The following is a 21,804-nucleotide window of genomic DNA, read 5'->3' on the forward strand; positions in this document are numbered from 1 at the left end:
GCAACAAACTGATCCTTAGGGGCCTTCTTAAGCCGGAGGGCTCTCCGGCTAAGTCGGCTCCATCTAAATCAGTTAAATCTTCCAAGGCCCAGGCTTCTGTATCTAAGCCTGCGGCCTCGGCTCCGACTTCGTTCGAGTCGAGATCGCTCGGCTGGAGCCGATTCTGGCTTAAAGCCTTCGGCACCGATGGCTATCGGTGCCGAATCTGTATCGACCGCGGTGTCGGCTCCGATCGGTTCCGACACCCATGTGGCACAGGCATCGGTGTCGGCTCCGATCGGCTCCGACACCGTTACTTTGGTGGCTGTGTCGGCTCCGGCTGGGGCCGATACATCGAGCTTCCTGTCGGCTCGAGAAGTCTGCTCCGACAGGATCTATAGTATCGGCTCCGATGGCTCATTCCAGGAAGAGGTCGAGGTCTCCTTCCTTGGAGCCGATACTTTCGGCTCCGGCTTCACCTCTTCTTTCGGAACGGAGCCATCGGAGCCGATCTTCAGGGTCATCCAGACTGTCAGATCATGACCTAGAGAGAGTGGTCAGTAGATTACTTAAGTCACAGGTACTGGCCCAAATGTTACATAGTCCGTCTCAACAGACGACTGTTGGTCCACACCCCGTTACAGTTCCTCCTTCAACTCTACCCCAGAGCTTGGAGTTGGAGTCTTCAGGAATGGTTACTGCTACGGCTGGAGGACGGATACCCCCTTCTGTTCCTTCAGCCTCTACTCTTATCTCCTCTTCGAGACCTTCCTTAGAGGGATTCGGTGGTCGGACTTCCATGGTCTCCTCCGAGGGGGTGAGTGGCATCGGACCCTTGTCCGAACCCGCTCTTCCCCTTGGAGCCTCGGCCTTGGTGAGCTCGGCTCCGACATCTGCCTCGGAGACTTCCCTTTCGGTGGTCCCTGGAGTTCCTAGCTCTTCGGAGTGGGTTCTCTCGGACCTGCCTGGGAGGGGAGCATTCGAGGTGATGAAGAGTGTACTGGCCACTGGTATCAGTCAGCAGTCTGTTCCCGTAGCTCCTCCCTCTATAGTACCTGTTGACATCTTTGCCACTTCTCTTGCTACAGGACCCAGAGATCCTCCGCCTCAGGTTTCCCCATTGGGAATTTCCCCCTCTTCCGAGGATTCTCCTGATGTTTCGGGAGATCCTCCTAGGAAGAGGACTTGTAAGAGGAAGCTTGTAGACTCCCCTGAGTCTGTCACTTCGGATACTGACTTTGATGAGTCAGAGGGATCCCCTAGATCCCCCTCTGAGGATGTCTCCTCAGACATCCTAGAACTCCTGAAACAGAGGGGAAACTGGCCCACCAACAATCCCTCTGAGGATGAGTCAGTATACCTAGAGGCGTTTGGATCTCGGCCCTCCACCTCCTGGGTGTCTCCGCCTTCGACCCCTTATGCAGGTTATTGCTCGAAAGGCGTGGGCAGCTCCTGACTCTGTAGAGCCAGTCCCTAGGAGGCCTTCAAAATTTATCACTGCCCCGTGTGACAAACAATTCCTCACTAAGGGTGTCCCCGCTGATGCCATGGTGGTGGCTGCGGCCACCAAAAAGGAACTTGCAGATCCTTCCGTGCCCGTCCATCCTCCTAATAAGGACTCTAGGACCATGGATAGGTATGCAGTGGCGGATGTTCTCCTCAGCGACCTTTGCTATGCGTTCGCTGAATTACCTATGTCACTTCACCAGACTCCAGAGGGATATCCTTAAGGAGCTGGGTGAAGTAGTTCAGGATCCTACAGCTGCTGGAGCTCAAGAAAAAATTGCTTCGCAGCTAGGAACCCTCAATTCCATTGCAAACTCCTCCATGCGGCTAATATCTTATGCTGCGGATGGAGCGAGTAGAGCCGCAGGTACAGGTGTGGCTCTTAGACGCCAAGCCTGGATGCGGCTGTGATTTTGCGGATCCCTTTAAGGCGTCCTTCACAAATTCTCCCTTTGATGGGTCAGCTTTGTTTAGCCCTCAGGTGAAGGAAACCTTGACCAGGTGCGAACAGGACGGCAAGACTCTTTCTGCTGTTGGAGTCCGTTTTTCCACCCCTTCTAGACCTTATCCCAAAGGACAGAAAGGTGGGAAAATGTGGTTCCGTAAATCCCAAGGAGTCACGCCGGATTCACGTGGTCAGTTTACCCCTAGAGGCAGAGGGGTAACAACAACAGGCGCTCTAGAGGCAGAGGGGTCCGAAAACCAGGGAAACAGGGAGCCTCTCTCTGACAAGCCCTTTCAGCATCCCTGAGGTGTTGCCCGGCTGTCCCTCCTTGGAGGCAGTCGGGAAGATTATCACTGTACCCAGAAGCCTGGCATTCCCTCACTCAAGACAGATGGGTACAGTCGATCATATCCAAGGGTTACATAATTCCTTTCGGGGAAAGTCCCTTCCCTCAAGTTCCCTTCCAGATGTACCACCCGGTCTAAGGAGATTGCAGAGTCAGAAGTCTCAAAACTACTGCAAAAAGAGCCATTCAGCCAGTTACAATAGACCATTCAGAGCCGGAATCTACTCAAGGTTCTTTTGGTCCCCAAAAGACGGGAGACTGGAGACCAATATTGGATCTCAGCAGACTCAACAAGTCTGTCAGGAAGACAAGATTCGAATGGTCACTCTTCAGTCAATTCTGCCCTTCTTACAGAAGGACAACTGGATGTGCTCAATAGATCTTCAGGATGCGTACTATCACATCAAAATTCACAGGCGCTCCAGGAGATTTCTCCGCTTCGGCTGGGGTCCAGTCATTTCCAGTTCAGAGCCCTGCCCTTTGGTCTCACTACAGCCCCCAGAGTGTTCACCAAATGCATGGCAGTGGTCACGGCTCACCTGAGGCGTCAAGGATTCCAGGTGTTTCCGTATCTCGACGACTGGCTCCTGTCAGCCACCACCAGGCATCAGCTTATACAAGCCAGGGATTACACAATAGACCTTTGTTCTCATTTGGGCATCTCAATCAACTTCGAAAAGTCATCCTTATCGCCCTGCCAGTCTATTACCTTCATAGGCGCAAACTTAAACACTGTTCGGATGTCAGCTACCCTTACAGATCAAAGAGTTTCAGACATTCAGAGTCATGTCAGGATCATTCTGGCCAGCAAGAAAGTACAGGCCAGAATGGTTCTAAAGGTATTAGGTCTCATGGCTGCGGCCATTACTCTTCTTCCCCTGGCTCGATTCTACATGCGCCTTCTTCAGTGGATGCTGTTCACACAATGGTCATACCAGCAACTTCCAATGCGTCACCAGATTCTGGTGACACAGACGTGCAAAGAGCATCTTGCTTGGTGGATCACATCGCCTCAGGTTCAAGGCAGGTACTTTGTACCCCCATCCCCGATAGCCACTGTCACCACGGATGCCTCCTTGATCGGGTGGGGGGGTCATTATCAGGGCAGGATGGTTCATGGGACGTGGCAGCCGTTCGAGTACCATCTGCACATAAATGTCCTGGAGATGAGAGCAGTGTTTTTAACGTTGCAAGCCCTCAACGACTTTCTTCCCGTAGGGACAATTGCAGTCCACACAGACAACATGTCTGTAGTTTGGTATATCAACAAACAGGGCGGAACCAAGTCCTACCCCTTGTGTCGAGAAGCGCTCAGACTATGGCAATGGGCGATCTCCTCTCATCGGTTTCTGGTAGCAACGCATATCCCTGGGAAAACCAACATTGTAGCGGACAGATTGAGCAGAGCTATTCTCATGCCTCACGAGTGGTCTCTCAAGCAATCCATAGCGGAAGAGATTTTTCTGGAATGGGGTCGTCCATGTTGCGATCTTTTTGCTACTCCCCAAAACAGCAAATGTCCAGACTTCTTCAGCCTCTTCCCTCTATCAGGCCATCCCCCCAGAGACGCTCTGACCCAGGATTGGCCCCAGGGACTTCTTTATGCCTTCCCTCCATTTCCTCTGATCCCTCAGGTGATCCAGAAAGCTACCGTTTTGAGAGCCAAATTGATTCTCATTGCCCCTTACTGGCCTCGACAAGTTTGGTTCCCGTTCCTCCATCACCTTTTGGTGCAGCCGTGGCATCTGGACCCAGTGCCAGATCTTCTGATTCACCAATCGGGTCAGCTGCACCGGTCAATCCCTTCTCTCAACCTCACAGCATGGTTGCTCCACTTCCTTCCTTAGCCAGGCTTCCTTTGATCTCTAACCCAGTTAGAGACATCATAGTAGCTTCGCTAAAATCCTCTACCAGGAGGATTTATACAAGCAAATGGAAACGTTTCTCTTATTGGGCTAAGGCCCAGAATATTGATCCTTTTACTGCCCCTGTTCAGGCAGTCCTGGACTTCTTAGCAGAGATTTTTCATGCAGGCTCCTCTTCTTCCACAGTCAGAGTTCAGTTGGCTGCTATTTCCAATTTTCATGTCGGGATAGCAGATCATAATATTATGTCCCATAGGCTCTGCAGGGCCTTCTTGAAAGGAATTTTCCTACTAAAGCCTCCAATCAGGAATCCTCCTCCTCAGTGGGATCTAAATTTAGTGCTGACATCCTTGATTCTTCCGCCCTTCGAGCCAGCTGTTTCTTGTTCCCTGAAATATCTTTCTTGGAAAACTTTATTCCTAGTGGCTATTACATCTGCCAGGAGGGTGTCTGAACTTCATGCTCTTTCGGTTCGACCCCCCTATTTGGTTTTTCACAAAGACACAGTATCTTTGAGAACTAACCCAACCTTTTTACCTAAGGTCGCTTCAAAGAACAATTTGAATCAATCCATTGATCTCCCTGTATTTTTCCCTAACTATTCAGATAGAGCTGAATAAAAGCTACATTATCTTGATGTCCACCGTCAACTTAGATATTATTTGGACAGAACAAAAAAATTTAGAAAATCTGATCAACTTTTTGTTTCCTATGCGGATAATAAAACAAGCTTTCCTGTTTCTAAAGTGACCTTGTCCAGATGGCTTTCTTCGTCATCTCTGAAATTTATACTCAGGGGAAAACAGCTGTGCTCAAAACCTAAAGCACATTCAACTAGGAGCTTAGCTACTTCTACAGCTTTTCAAGCTAGACTTCCTTTGGACACTATTTGTGCAGCGGCCACTTGGGCTACTCCTCACACCTTTGTTTCCCATTACAAATTGGACTTGGCCTCCAGGGACAGAGCCAGTTTTGGCTCTACAGTCCTCAAGAGTTTGTTCCATTGAGCCACCCAGGATAGAGGTGCTAGGGACGCGGTCCCATCAAGCAAGAATGAAGGCGAGATTGACAACTTAACATTAAGAAGTTATGTACCTACCATAACGTTCCATGTTAGTTGTCTTCTCTCGCCTTCTTTCTTGCGACCCTCCCTCCTTCCCCCTGGCCTGGACAGACCTTGTTATAAGAAACTGTTATGCTGAAGACCATTCAGACCTGGTCCTTCTTCCATCTGTAAATTTTCTTTCTTCCTTTGGGAAGTATTTTATGCTTGGTGCTATTGCCCTTTGTCAGCAAACGAGATCTGGGTACTTACCGCCTTGCATCATGGGATATGGGGCTGCCTCGAGCTGGTAAAAGTGACTCTCGAGCTTAGCAAGAGCCGAGGGATCGGCTCCGAACCCATCAAGCAAGAAAGAAGGCGAGAGAAGACAACTAACATGGAACGTTATGGTAGGTACATAACTTCTTATTTTGTGATTACTCACATAAGCCAGTGAAAGTAGAGAGAAATGAGATATATGGTCAGATTAACATAAGAGGCGGGCAACTAGAAAGACAGTGGTATTTAACAAGACAACTTAAATGTGTGGGAGGGAGGGAAAAATTTCTGCCTGACTCAGAACAGAGAGAGCTGTGGTCTCTTTTGAAGTTTTAATATGCTGTTAAAACAGAATGCAAGCAAACACAAGGTAAAGAAAACAAACTACAGTATTCAAAATATAGAAAGGCAGTACAGAAATACAAAAAATAACAGCAATTAGAGCTTATGGAAATTGTCCTAGAGAACAATTTAATTCATTTCAATGGGGAATTTTAACGTCTGAGAAAAGGTGTAGCAATGGGGGCCTCCTGTGCCTCTTTATATGCAAATATTGTGCTATACTTTTGGGAAAAGAAATTTATTTTTTCTAGTAAGTGGCACCATAATATTTTACATTATAGAAGGTTTTTGGATAACATTTGTACTTTTTGGAGGGGTAGTGAGGAGAGCTTTTTTGAATTCTTGTACTACATTAATAATACTACATAATTTTTGAAATTTACACAATGACAAGAATGAATTACACTACTTGGATGTAACCATCGTTAAAGATTGATAATCAATGTTTTCAATCCAAATTATATAGAAAGAATTCATTCTCCATCTCATATCTCCATTACAATAGTGGACATCCACACTTCCAAAAGAGGGGTATTATTAAGGGACAGTTGATTCGGGCCTCTCAAATGTGTAGCACATTAAAAGATTTCATCGAAGTGCAGATTCTAAAAGGTTTTTTCTTAGAGAAAGGTTATCCAGATAAGCTGTTCAAAGACCTGGTGCAGGAGGTTAGACAAAAAAGGGACATGTGGTACCCCCCACTGTTAGGAATAGGTTCTTCTAACTTGATACAGAGTAACCATGAGAACAAAGTGGATGGTAAAAGCAGTTTTATTTACACTTTTAATAGGAATTCTGAAGAGATTGAGGGTATTGTATCCAAATATTGGCCTATTCTTAGTTTACATGAAGAAACAAAAATTTGTTTCAGAGCGACCACATTTTGTTAGGAAAAAATAAGAACTTGAAGGAAATTTTTGAAACTAAACATACTTTAGAGATCGACAAAAACAAAAGGAAATTTGGCACATACTCATGTGGCAAGTGCAAGCAATGCCATGCCATGATTAATCAGGAACGGATTAACATCCCCTCCAGGAAACTTAATTTTATTTCCAAGAAATACTACAATTGTGGTACAAAGGGGGTAGTATATTTAGGAATATGTAAAACTTGTGAGTTTTTATATAGGAAAAAAACTAGCGTTATTTAAGGAGAAGGGTTTATGAGCATTTCAATGATGTGATTAAACAGAAGGAAAGTAATGCCTTTTATAAACACTCCTTAACATGTAAAAAAATGAATGTTAAGTTGTTTGTATTAGAGCAAATAACATAAGATATCAGAGGTGGTAACTGGGAAACAAGGTTAGAGTACCGTGAATTATACTGGCAATTGAAGCTGAACTCTAACAAGTTTCCCGGTTTGAATGATGGTGTCAACATCATGAGTGTCTTAAGAAAAGCACGCTTATAACATTTTTGTCTATTCCCCTCACTTTATATATTGTTTCAACACACTGAGTTCAGATATACATTCCCTCCTTTGTACCTGTTATTGGTACTTGTTAGTCTTTTTATTAATTTTATGGTATTTACTTCCTTTATTGTTCAGGATACTGTGAAGGTTTTAGGGATTGAATTCCTAACCAATTTATTTTATAGAATTTGGAAAGGAATATTTTATATTTAGTACAGTTATAAATTATATTAATTAAAAATGTTGAATTCATTTATTACAGCAGGCGGCTTAAATTTAAAGTTGTATGTATTACATTTTTAAATCAATTTTTACTGTTCAGAAGGTTTATACAAACCTCTTTTTAATGTTTTATTAGCATATTGATTGGAAACTTACATATGTTTATAAATGGATTTAGCCACCAAAGAATGATCAGTATGCTGCTTAGTTTTTTAGTGAACTGTTTCTTTAGGGAATGTAGGATACAATTATAAGTTAATTTGATCATGTGACATGGATTATATTTAAAGAACGTGTACAACAGAGCTCACATATTTGTCCTTGAAAAAGCCCATCACTCGGGTGAAAGCGCTTGGTCTATTGGTTTGTTCAAATAAAGATTGCTATTTCAAAATCATCTGGCTACCGCTACAATTTATACCACCCATTGGACTAATTTCGCTGCTGGCTTTCGGGTCCTGACTTGCTGGGCTGGTTTTCTTACTGTGAAAGATTTCTTGCAAGTTTAACCTCCAAGATTTAGTAGGCACTGGCCTAAGAACTGGTCCTTTCCAGCTCCTTCCAGAGCCACTCAAGCCAAACCTAGGCACTCCAAAAGCACCAGGTTTTAGTCCCAAGGGACTTTCAGAACTAAACAATGAGGGCGTTTCCTCTTCCAAATCTGGAAGTAAGACACCACCTTATGGTAAACAGTCTCAATAACTTTCCTTTGAGATTACCAAGCACTTGCCTCTCAGCCGCCCCTTTGCGAGGGGAGCTGGCTCTTCATGCAAAACTGGCAACTTATAACCCAGGACAAAAATGGGTTTTAAATAGTGTCCCAGGGATACAGATTTCATTTTCACACGTTGCCAACTGCAAACAGATGGCCAGACCTGCCCCCAAATCAGTGGGCAGAGGCTCAGAAACAAGTACTTTCCCTCCTAAACATGGGGGCTATTCAACTAGTACCAGAAGGGGAAAAGGGACAAGGTTTCTATTCCAGACTTTTCCTGGTACCCAGAAAAGACAAATCATGGCGTCCAATTCTGGACCTGTCTAAACACTTTTCTGGACATTCCAAAATTCAAGATGCTGACTCTTCACTAGTTACTTCCTATGCTAGGCAAGGATGCCTGGTTGGCAACTCTAGATTTAAGAGGCTAACCTGCATATCCCAATCAAGGAATCTTGCAGAAGATACCTACGCTTCAAAGCAGGCTACTTGCATTATCAATTCTCTGCACTGCCCTTTGGCTTGTCTACTGCGCCCAGGGTATTAAGTGTGCCTGGCTCCAGTAATTGTATTTTGCAGGCAAAGAAATATTCAGATATATCCTTACCTGGACAATTGTCGAATTCCAGGCAGAAAACCAAGCCAATCTACTAAAACATCTGGCATTTGTAAAATGTTATAACTTGTCTAGGGTACACCATAAACGAAAAGAAATCACAACTGGTACCCTCCCAAATTACATTCCTGGGTGCAAGCTTGAATACAACTGCCCAGATGGCTTTCCTTACACCAGAAAAGCAAATTCATTTGGTGACTTATTTCAAACAGATGGCCACAAAAACCCTGCTGTCTGCAAGACAAATACTGCAAGCCTTGGGGTTCATGGCCTCCTGCATTCTTCCAATTCCATATGCCAGACTGCATATAAGGAAACTTCAGTGGTACCCAAGTTTGAGTCAACTGTCACAGCCTGGAAACAATGATTCCCATCATAACTTGCCTGCGCCTAGAGTTCCTATGGTGGGCAGAGGCCTGCCACCAAAACTAGGGACTGCCATTCACACCACCCCCTGCCGCCCAAACCCTAACTACAGACGAATGAGACTATGCATGGGGGGCTCATCTTGCAGGGAAGTGCATTCAGGGCAAATGGAGCCCAAATCAAATGCACCTTCATAGCAAAAAGAAATGCTAGCTATAAAGAATGCACTGACAGCCTTCAAGGACTACCTTCATCCAGGACAACTAATGGTAAAGACAGACAACACCACGGTTATGTGGTACATAAACAAGCAGGGGGGTACACATTCCTACCCCCTCTGCAGACTAGCCATGGCATTGTGGAACACTGCCTTGAGCTACCAAGTACAACTACGAGCTCAATTCCTGCCAGGAAAGCTGAATATTCTGGCAGTCGAACTAAGCAGAAATCTCATGGACCCACACGAATGGAAATTTGAACCATGGATTTTCAACATGTTGACACGCAAGTGGGGGAGCCCAGACAGATCTTTTTGCCTCGCCCCAGAACTACCAGTTGGACAAATTTTGCACAAGAACTCCTCACAAAAAAGCCTGGAAAGTGGATGCTCTGTCCTTCAGCTGGAAAAAACTATCAAGTCTATGCCTTTCCCCCTCTGCCTCTGCTCTCCAAAGTTCTACTAAAAGTCACAGGACAAACCAAAAATGATTGCTCCAGACTGGCCTTGCCAACACTGGTACCCACTTCTGCGCAGTGTCACAAATTTCTCCATGACACCTGCTTCAGACGCCTTCCTTACTGTCTCAGCAGGAGAACCAAATTCTGCACCCTCAGCTCCAAACATTGAATCTTGCAGCTTGGCTGATCATTTAACCCCCCCCCCCCCTTTGTATCACTCGGCAAACCTGTGATGGATGTCATTTTGGAGGTGAGAAGACCTAGTACTAGAAAATCTTATGCTGACAACTGGAAAAGATTCTGGGATGAGCACAGCAGGGCTCAATTTACCTCAGATTTTGCAATACTTATCTGATGCTTCACAAGGGCCTGTCCTTTTCCTCCATAAAAATCCATGCCTGAGCCATTTCAGCTCATTACAACCCAGAGCCACCCCTTTTCTCTCATCCTCTGCTAAAGCAGTATCTCAGAGGGGCCAAAAAACTTGAGTCCCACCAGGAGAGCTCCAACCCCTGCCTGGGACCTTAGCTTTGTATTGGAGAAACTCACTCTACCTCCTTTCGAGCCAGCTACTACTGCAGACTTACAAAGGATAGCTGAATTACAGGCCCTTATGCAGTGGAGCCTTTCATAATCTTTCATGCAGACAGGATGTCACTCGGGACCAATCCATCCTTCATGCCCAAGGTGGTATCCAATGTGGCTCTTAATCAGTCCATTAATTTGCCAACTTTCTTTCCCAGTCAACACAAGGGGGGGGGGGTTGGGGGCAGATTATGCATTCATTGGATGTACACACAACTTAGATTCTACTTGGACAGGACTAAATCTCAAAGAAAATCTGAACTGCTGGTAGCATTTGCTGCAGGGGCAGATGGGAAGGCTATTTCAAAGCAAACCATTTATAAATGGATAAGCCATTGTATTCATTTCTGCTATTAGCACCATGGCAAAAACCTATCATCCCCAGGGGATCCGATCTCAATCCACCAGGGCTGCATCTACTTCTACAGCCTTTCTCAGAGGTGTTCCTACCAGAGATATTCTAGAAGCTGCTACCTGGACTTCACTTCATACTTTCACCTACAGCCTTTCTCAGAGGTGTTCTTACCAGGGATATTCTAGAAGCTGTTACATGGACTTCACTTCATACTTTCACCAAGCATTATCAATTACCAATTTTCTCTAAATCCAGAGCTGGCTTTGCCACTGCTGTTTTGCAGGGCCTTATTGCTGATCCTAATGCAGTATAAATCCATCCTCCCAACCATAGCTTTGGGAATCTACCCAAATGTAGTGACTGCAACAGTGAAACACGAAGAACATAGTACAGTTGTGTACACTTACCATAAATGTAGATGTTAGTGTATTCACTGTTGCAGTTCTGGTTACCCTCCCTCCAGCCCAATTTTTCTTTTACTATACCTCTACTTTCTTTTACTATGCTTAAAAGCCTTTTTGGTGTATTTGCTTTTGTTTGGAGGTATATTTTTGTGTTTTTAATTATTTATTTTGCTCTCCGTTTGGGGGGCACCTGACATCTGGGGCAAGAAAAACTGATGTAATGGCGTCTGCTGCATGTTATATACCCCTGACGACCTTATGTCATTGAAGGGACAGCAACCGACGCAGGACCCAAGACTTTGTTAATCAGGCTGACTGAGGACAACCTGCCAGCAGATACCCAAATGTAATGACTGCAATAGTGAATGCACTCTAACGTCTACATTTATGATAAGTGTACACAACTGTACTTTCAGACTACTGGCCAGAAAGACCCAGCTATCTGAAAGGAAAATCCTGCAAGCCCTGGGGTTCATGGCCTCTTGCATTCTACTAATTCCATATGCAAGACTGCATACGAGGAAATTAGTGGTATCTAAAAAGCCTGTGGTGTCAACATTCTCAGGACATGGAGACAATGATTTTGATCATTCCTTGTATAAAGACAGAGTTCCTTTGGTGGGCAGAGGCCTGCCACCTAAACAATGGGCTCCATTTCAATCTACCCCCTGCCGCCCAAACCCTGACTGCAGACTCATCAGACTATGCATGGGAGGCTCACATGGTAGGGCAGTGCATTCAGGGCAAATGGAACCAGAGTCAGATGCACCTGCATATCAATCAAAAATAAATGTTAGCTGTACAGAATTCCCTGACAGCTTTCAAAGATTGTATCCTTCCAGGACAATTATTGGTAAAAAGACAACACCACAGTTATGTGGTGCATAAGCAGGGGGAACCCACTCTTACCCCTTCTGCAGACTAGCCATGTCTCTGTGGAACACAGCCCCGAGCTACCAAGTGCACCTGCAAGCTCAATTCCTGCCAGGCAAGCTAAATTCACTGGCAGACGACCGAAACAGAAATCTCATGGACCCACACGAATGGAAAATGGAACCAAAGATATTCAACATCTTGAAGAAAAAATGGGGGACTCCAGAGGTAGACCTGTTTGCCTCCCCTCAGAACTACCAATTGGACAAATTCTGCACAAGGACCCCCCACCACCACACAGTCAAGCTTGGAAAGTGGATGCCCTGTCCTTTACCTGGGAAAGCCTCTGTTTATGCCTTCCCCCTCTGCCTCTCCTCTCAAAGGTTCTGCTAAAGATCAAACAGGACAAACAAAGGACAATACTGATTGCACCAGACTGGCGCTGCCAGCACTAGTACCCTATCTTGCGCAGTATGATACTGCTGAATCAATGGCACCTACCTCAGGCACCTTCCCTGCTGTCCCAGCAGGCAGGCCAGATTCTGCACCCTCAGTTTCAAACCTTGAACCTTGCAGCCTGGCTAATTCCTTGAGCTCTCCAATAGCATCCCTTAGTAAGCAGGTGCTAGATGTCATTCTGGAAGCTAGGAGACCTAGTACTAGAAAATCCTATGCCGAAAAGTGGAAAAGATTCTGTTCCTGGAGCTAGACTCAGGGGATGGCCACTACGGTGCCCAGCTTACCTCATATCCTTCAGTACTTAACAGAAATGCTTCACAAGGGCCTATTCTCGTCTCAAAATTCATGCCGCTACCATCTCAGCACATTATAATACTGAACCACTCCTCTTCCCTCACCCACTGTTAAAGCAATTCCTCAGGGGGGCTAAAAATTCAAGACCCCCCGAGGCGAACCCCTACTCCAGCCTGGGATCTTAACTTTGTACTGGAAAAAACTCACTCTTCCTCCATTTGAACCAGCTGCAACTGCAGAGTTGAAATTCCTTTCCTGGAAAACAGCCTTCCTTCTAGCCATCACTTCAGCTAGAAGAGTGTCTGAATTACAGGCCGTTATGGCAGTGGAGCCCTTCATTATCTTCCATGCAAACAGTTTTCTCCTCAGGACCAGTCCTTCCTTTATGCCCAAGGTGGTGTCTAATGTGGCCCTAAACCAGTCTATTCGTTTGCCTACTTTTTTCCCGAATCCACAAAGAGAGAATACTGCACTCTTTGGACGTGCACAGAACTTAGATTTTATTTGTACAAGACTAAGCCTTTCAAAATCTGAACAGCTGCTAGTTGGCTTTGCTGCAGGGGCAGAGGGGAAGGCCATTTTAAAGCGATCCATTTCTAAATGGATAGCCTATTGCATTAATTTTTGCTACAAGCATCATGGAAAACCTACCCCACGTGGGATTAGATCACATTCCACCACCTACCTCTACAGCCTTTCAGAGGAGTCCCTACCAGGGACATCCTAGAAGCTGCTACCTGGAGCTCTGTACATACCTTCACCAAGCATTACCACATGCCTATTTTTTCTAAATCCAGAGCTGGTTTTGCCACTGCAGTCTTGCAGGGCCTTCTAGCTGGTCCCAATGCTTTCTAACTTCCTCCCTTCCTTTATCTTTGGGAATCAACCCAAACGTAATGACTGCAACAGTGAAACACGAAGAACATAGTACAGTTGTGTACACTTACCATAAATGTAGATGTTTGAGTGTATTCACTATTGCAGTCCTGGTTACCCTCCCTCCAGCCCCCTGACTTCTCATTGCTCTACCTTTCCTTCTTGTTTGGTGTATTTAAGCTTTCTGGTGTAACATAACATATGTAATTGCTTCCCATTGTGGGGGCACCTGACCTCTGGGGCAAGAAAAACTGATGTAAAGGTGCCTGCTGCATGTTTTTATACCCCTGACGACCTGACGTCATGGAAGAAGAGACTGCATCTGACGCAGGAATCCAAGACTCTGGTATTCAGACCGGCTGAAGGCTACCTGCAGGCAGATAGCGCAAATGTAATGATTGCAACAGTGAATGCACTCTAACATCTACATTTATGGCAAGTGTACACAACTGTACTTTTTTTGTCCCTGGTATGAAGTTTGTATACCAGGAGCGAAAATGCAGTGATATTTGTGAAAGCGTTTGTGTTGGTGGGGTTCATACTAAACTTGGCATCAAAGCTGTGGATTGCTGTTTTTTTACCCTTCCTGGTACTTTCTGGATTTTGTTACTAGCACTTGGTACCTTGGTTTCGGGTTATTGTTGAGGTGTTTTCTTGGTAGGCTATAACCCCATATAGCTAAGGCTACTGCAGCAATGATCATTCAAACCTCTGTCATTGGAAGTTTTACTTGCACAACTGTGGTTTCCCAGTAGCTTTTCCTAAAGTCGGACATCATCCCAGTCATCTTGACTTGATCCAACAGTAAGATGGTGGTATGGTATTTGATCATACTTGAGTGACTATGGTCGTGAAGGCTATAGTGGCAACTGTAACCACCTAAATCATATTGGTCTAACACGCCATTTGGGAAAGTACTTGGTACTGCAGCAGAAATTGTATGGAGTCTTACTGATTTTGGAACTTAGCACTTTGCTTCTAGTCTGGAATCTGTTAATTGCTTCAGTTGTCAAACCAATGGAACTTCTAGAGCTTTAACATTTATTCCCATTTTCAGGCAATAATCTTGTGACTTCATAAACTGCACAGGCATTACTTATGTTTATCATTCTGATTGCTGCAATAGCCTTTGGCTATATAGGTTGTATCTTGCCCAGGATACAACTGACTAGCTTCACAAAGCTGTCAGTGAGGAATTAAACCCCAAATATGTTTGCTTGTACAGCTATATTTTCATGCTTTATAAATTTTTTAAACTGTCTGTATTTTGGCATTTTGTATAAGATAAGGTTTCTTGTGATTTTCTGCTGGTTTAAGTACTTGGTTGGATGAATACAATTTTGGATTTTTCTACATTCTCCTCAACCTCCAGCGTTTCCATGTCTGCCAACTATGAAGCCCCCCCTTCCATTAGTCTTGAGATAGTTACCCTGTATAGGCTCATACCCACAAGGGGGTAAAAGCTAACCTCAGTTGTCCATATTGGAGCTCCCATCTGCATCTACCATTACAGGCTGAGATATTACTAATGGCTTTTCCCCCAGCCCTAGGTGGATGATGTGGGCACTCTGGTCACCGCAAGGAACTGCTGCACCCCTTCCCTTTAATGTGCTTACACACATTTACGAGGGCTTCAGCATTTTAGGTATCACCAAGCGCACTTCCCATGTTCCATTTGCTGACTGTCATTGTCAACTGGCTGGTTATGTCATGGTAGAATGGGACCAACTTCACCACCCCCCTTGGGGTGGGTGAGCTGGCATCACCCACTCCCACACTCAATTGCCTTGGTGTACCAGTGCGTGAGCTGCTACAACTCCAGTCATCTGTTCAACAGCTAACCAAGCTGTGACCATAACTATGGGCTGTTTGCATTGTTAAATTATTTAAATGTTAAGTTGTCCTATATGCTTCTTGCCCATTTCTTATGCTGAGTTCTCTTCTTCCTTGCAGGCTTCATGGAGTATCGTCTATTAATCCTCCAGACGTTTTGGCATTCCTATGATTTTATGGACTAGTTTTACATTCTGTACTGGCTTCTCAACATCTGGTGAATTTTTGTACAATTGCAATTAACAATTTTTGGTGAGTGTCACTACATCAACCAGACAAACGAAGTCCAGGAAGCAACTATTTGCGAATTTGAAAATTATGAGTACTTTTATATGGAGTTTGCCAATTTTATACACAAATTTTATTTTTTGTAAGTGCTTTTAAGCTTCAGAACAATATGTTGGCAGATTCTTAAGTGCTGTTCCCCAATAAAGCCATTTACTTGGTCAGTGGTTCTTATTTCTAGTTATGCTATTATGTAAGTGTAGGACTAATACTGGCATTTCTGGAAAGTTGGACTTTTCACTGGTTTTCTTTTTTCCGAGCCCACTGTTCAGTTGCACATTTCATCTTTAATGCTTTACCATAGCTGCTACACTAATACATGTGTTGGCACGTAAAGAGTCTTCTCATTTGTTTTGATGTGAAAATGAGTGTATTTAACTGCCAGTTGGAAATGTTTTCAATGATCTTAACTGTTGTGAATGCTTGTGTATATATATTTATGTTTAATATTTTGTATAGCTGTGTAGAAACATTCTGTAAAGTGGCACATTTGGTGATATGAATGCATTTCACTTTCTCTCATTTTCATAGGTGTAAGCCACATACTTGGGTACAGCTAATGCTAATTTCATATTGTATAGAATCATTTTAAATGCTGCTGTTGAGTCCTCCACAAAGTATTGTGTTAAAAGCACATATGGGGAAGTTGCCGAAGACTTTTCATGGTAATTGTACAATATTTAACCTTCCACTTTGTAAACAGTTAAGTAGGCATCATTGGACGACATTGGTTCTGGCAAAGAACATTGCAAATAAGTTGTCATATGTCTCTTTTCATTGTGAACCGCTGCAATGGATATATCCCTCTTTAGAGGGAAATAAAAATTTGCACAAAATACAAAGAATAAAGTGCAACAAGTCTAAGCTAGTTGTTTATGCTTTCTTCTATTTTCTTTAAACCATACAGACCTATTCTGATTGCATGCAAGCATTTCATTTTAAAAATGTTTCCATTCTACTCAGCACTCCTGTTGCCTTCTGTAAATATTTGAGTATTTCCTTTTGAGTAAGTCTTGACAGGAATGTAGCTAACTGTAGCCTTGCACTTGAGTAATTGTTTTATTCCTCCTAGTGCCTGAGATAATTCAATTCTTTTTTTCCTGCTCTGTTTATAATTTTTTCAACTGTATGGTACCAGCTTGCAGGACTCCTCTGGCTTGCCTGATCTGTGGCCTTTAATGATTCATTCTGTAGTGCCTAGGTGGGGAACACTTGACCATTGCTGAAACTGCCTGCATTTGATCTGACCATGAGTAAAGACTTCTGGCTTTGCTTAGGATAGCAGAGGTAGGTGCTCGGGGCAAAGTTGGCATGAGCTCCTTTGTGGTATACCAAATTTATGTTGCAGCATGGAGAGTACACGAACAGCCTGTGTCAGTCCCTTAATTCAAATCCAGAGCATCCTGGAGTGTCTGTCTATACTGCCTTTAAAGAGCAGTTTTCTAGTCCTGTTTCTGGCTCTGTGGTAGAATACGAGACCAGGGGCTCTTATCACACACACCTAGCTTGTCCTGGCTTAAAATGGCTTCTCTGCCCAAACTGTGGTGGTTTCGCTTGGGTCTCTTTGCACCTAAAGAACCTTGAGGGTAGTTCCCCACACTGGGCATGCATCATTTGTTTAATAGCAACTGTTTGCAAGAGGACTTGGTTAGAGAACATGGGTTAATGCTAATGTTTGGTCATTTATATATGTATATATTTGCATAGATCATTGTTATAGCCCTGATTAATGGGATTTCATCTATAGAAGGGATTTAATCTATAGAAGGTCTAATGTATATTGATAGATATATTGGCCTGATGCCTTCTCTGGAAGCTAGGCTGGCTGAGACATAAGGATGCTGTTTTGTCTTGGCCTGCTCCAGAGCTCAACACATATGGGAACCCTAAACTCTGCTAAAACCGAGCAATGTCAAGGCAAGGTTCCAGACACAAAATTTAGCTCTTCTGTTCTACTTTAATCAGAACATCAGAAAAATATAAAATATATATCCACCACAAGAATTTAAAGACTGCACATAAAACGTGATACATACAACCAATGAAAGAACTCATTGATGTCATGGACATGAAATTTCATCGAAAATTTAGTCACAGGACTAAAAAGCAACTGCAATAAATTAAAAGCATATGTTGACAAGTTTTAAATACCATTAAATCCTTAGTGCTTGTGAAAGGGTCCGTCATATAAGCAAATCGCACAAATTGTGAACGTTCATAATATCGAATGTACTGGAACTTGAACTTCCTATTGTGGGAGGCTGTGCCCACCACACCCCTCGCTAAATACATATTCCAACACCGAGATCGCACTACAGTGAGGAAAGGGCAAATCTCATTCTTCACTGTACTACGATCTCAGAAAAATCACTTTGAAGTCTGGTACGTTGGATATGAGAATTCGCAATTTGTGCGATTCGCTCTTATGATATAGACCCCTTGGAAAAAGCATTTCATGTTAATTTTCATTGAGACCTGGGGCTTTTATTTGCCCTCAGTGATCTGCCAGCTGCTGTCCTTGCATTCTAAATGAACTTTATAGTCAGCAGTAAAGTATTTAGAATTAACTGAATCAATCACACAAGAAAAATGTGAAATCCATACAAATAGTATGCTTGGCCAATGCATTTTTTTGGTAATTTTTCCCAATAGCCAAGACATGCTCATAAATCAAACATCTGACAAGTCTTGCCACTATAAAATGCATTACAGGAATCAGGCAGCTATGTAAACTACATTTTTTTGAAATGCAGCTGAAATGTCCCCTTGCCCAAGCCACTACATTAAAGTTGAAAGCATACTGAGGGTTAATTAATGACCCTACATTGTTTACAAAAAACACAACTGTAGATACCAAAGGTGACCTTCTTGTAGGTACAATTTCAGGTCAAGAATTATGTTCAAACAGATTTAAAATTGAGTTTCCTTAAAGGTGAACCTAGATTTGTCACCCAGGACTTTATACAAGTCTGTTTACCAAAATGACCTTCAGTTTTCTTGTATTATGTTCTTAATGAACCACATCTCATTACAAATTGGAATAGGAAAAGCCAAACAAACTTTATTTTGAAACCTCAGGTGCCCGACTTGGAGAAATATTTAAATATTCTGCTCAAAATAGGATGTGCTTTTGATGTCTGTAGCACCAAAACCTCACTTTTGATGGTATCTAACCAGTCTGAATTGTAACCCCTGTTAGTGATGAGCCTTTAACTTGATCAGCTCTTACAGAAATGTGAACCACTCTGGTGAATCTACTCTGCCTGATCATCTGCCCTTTGACCACCCCTCTTCATGTGTGAGGGGCGTAAACTCCTTGTGAAGGTACTGGTTTCCAAAGGTCTCCTTATGAAAGACCTTGCTCACAAAGGAACAAAATGTGGTGTCGTACAAAATACTTAGTTTGGACTTCCTTGACCTTTCACCAAAACCACTGAACTGCACAAAATCAGTGCTCTTGTATTCCACAAAGCACTTAAATTCATCCAGAGTTCCACTCTGTAGAAAGATCTATGTACCTCCTGTGGAACAAATTTTTTTTGCTAAAGGATGCCTCGTAAAGAATTTTTCTCCCCATATAGCCATGACCAAGTTTGTGAAAATAGGGGTGCCCCTTGCCCCTATGGCTGGCTACACGTGAGGTCTATTTGTAGAGCTAAACACAATTAGGAATTTAAAAACCTTTAGGTTTATTTCTCTGCAATATGAGAGGAAAACATTGCTCATTCAGTTATTTCTCTGCAATATGATTCTTTAGAGGAAAACATTGCTCATTCTGTTCCACAAGGCCTACGTAGTGTTTAAATTCCCTAACTGTGTCAAACAAGGGGAATCTCTCTGCACTGAACTGGTTGCACTGAATTGGTTTCACTGTTTAACCATAATGGATTAGCACTGAGAACTTTGGTTAAGCATTATAAAGATGAAATTGGAAGTTACAGGACTGGGCATACCTCTCAACCTGGAAACATCAAAAATCTGGACAAGGCCCATGAAAAATAGGTACAAATCTGTGTACTGATTAACGCAAAATTTGCATACATAATTACGCAACCTCGCCCGCTCCACTGGAATTGTGGGATACCAACTTTGAAACAAACTGAAGAACAGAACCAAAATATAGCACCAGAGTCCCCCTGCAGCCATTCCAATGTCCCATTACCTGGCTATTTCACCCCATTTACCATAAACACTAATGTGTGCATCCTGCTTTACTTCTACAATGATTTGAACTTTAGTTTTTTTACATTTTATAGCACAATGCGCCAACACTAATAGATATCTGCTAAATAAAGCAATACTTTCTAACAATGAAAATAGATTTGGCATTAAAACTTCTCTCCCTTTGAAACTCACATTAATTGAAACAGCATTGAACCCCACACCACATCCATCTTGCACTTATTTTCAATTGGGGGAGGGGGCAAAAGGCCAAAAACCAGGGATGCATTTTAAACATTAAGGGGACTTTGACCCAGGCTGAGTGTGGGGGGCTCTAATCTCCACTCTCTGCACTCGGCTCCACCTAGTCCAAAACTGTCCACAGGTTTGTTTAAGCTATAGTGCAATGGAAGGTGAATCTGAATAGATAGGGGTGGAAGTATGGATATATGCTGTTTGCATTAGAAAAGGAATTTAAGAAATACTAACGAGTTTGAGATAAGAAGCATAACAAATGCTTAACTCGTCTCAAATGTAGTACTAGGGGATTCCCTGATAGAAATGCTATGCTGCAAATATTTCTTGAGACTTGTGTGGTTCACTGCCATACACAATTATGTAAATAAGTTTCTGGTTCCGAGTTAACCAAGCTCAAATCAGTAGCATCATTTTTCAAAAATAAATGCATCAGACATCTAATATTCTAAAAATCCATGTTTATACTCCAAGTTTGCCATATTCTCTAAGATATATTCCATTTTCTAAACACACTGGTAGCATTTGATCATTGCATTGTACTGAATTCATATGAGAAGTAATATCAAACCTGGCCAGAAAAAAATCTTACATGCTCACAACAAAAGTGTTCGGAGATGTTTTACAGGTACAAGAAAGAAAATGTAATCCTATCTAAAATCCATTTCTCTTCCTGTGTGGACAATTACCAATATCCATTTCTGTTCAAGAGTCTTGTTGAACTTGTATGATACTTTGGATAGCTTCAAGACTGTATTCTGACCTAGAGATATCATGCATGTGACTAGTTTGCCACAAAAGAATGAAAAAAAATTATGTGGCTTTACATTATCCTAATGCAGAAAGAATACTCTTAACACATTTGTAAAATCAAGAAACACAAAATCTGATACATTTTCTAAGAACTGTTGTACCTATCACTGTAAATGACATTAGCAATGCAGTGAATGTTTTTTTATCAACAGTCTCAGATTTGTTTTTATCAGTTACCCCTATTCTATCTTCTGGAGACGTATCATACAGGCATGCTTAATATCAGTCCTGGGGTTTTGCTGAGACACACACACACCCTACCTTAGCGCTGACTTCCAGAAGATAAGTCTGACAATTGTACCGGTTTTGCATGGCAAAATTAAGTAATCCTGTGCTCTGCCTGAACGGCAGAAAGTAAAGTAAATTCTGTGTTCTGCCCGAACGGCAGAAAGAGTAATCCTCCTCCTGTGTTCTGCCCGGCAGAAGTAAATCTTCCTGCAATAGACGCATGGTAGCTTAGTAAAGTAAATCTAACCGCAGTCCTATTCAAACAGATGCGCGGCATGCTAATGTCATCGCACACGTGATGTCACCTCCGAAAGCGCAAAAATTTAAAAAATAGATCTGAAAATTCGGAAATAATGGGGTGCCACTCTGGAATCGTGACACACCATTACTGGGACCCCAAAACTCTGTAAAAAGTTATTTGGGACGGTTGAGAGGTCTGCTGATGGGAACAACTTGATGCTAAAATTAAAAGTTCAAATAGTTTTTCTCTCAGTACACTGTATTTCAGTATTGCATCTAAAGCGGATTGTTTAAGAGCATCTATAGTACAGAGAAAACAGGGT

The 21,804-nt window shown here is 43.0% G+C and overlaps 1 protein-coding gene across 1 annotated transcript in view; it reads left to right on the forward strand.

Annotated features, from left to right (window-relative positions):
* Positions 1–16,648, forward strand: part of CCNA2 (cyclin A2) — a 1,007,636-nt gene extending 990,988 nt beyond the window's left edge. The window contains exon 8 of the mRNA XM_044061531.1: positions 15,620–16,648. Coding sequence (XP_043917466.1) covers positions 15,620–15,671 — 52 coding nt within the window. The 3' untranslated portion in view covers positions 15,672–16,648. The remainder of the gene's footprint in view (positions 1–15,619) is intronic.
* Positions 16,649–21,804: the final 5,156 nt, after the last annotated feature.

Source organism: Protopterus annectens, chromosome 2.part0 (assembly GCF_019279795.1).
Source record: "Protopterus annectens isolate FY-2018-M chromosome 2.part0, PAN1.0, whole genome shotgun sequence".
In the NCBI taxonomy this organism is placed as follows: domain Eukaryota; kingdom Metazoa; phylum Chordata; order Ceratodontiformes; family Protopteridae; genus Protopterus; species Protopterus annectens.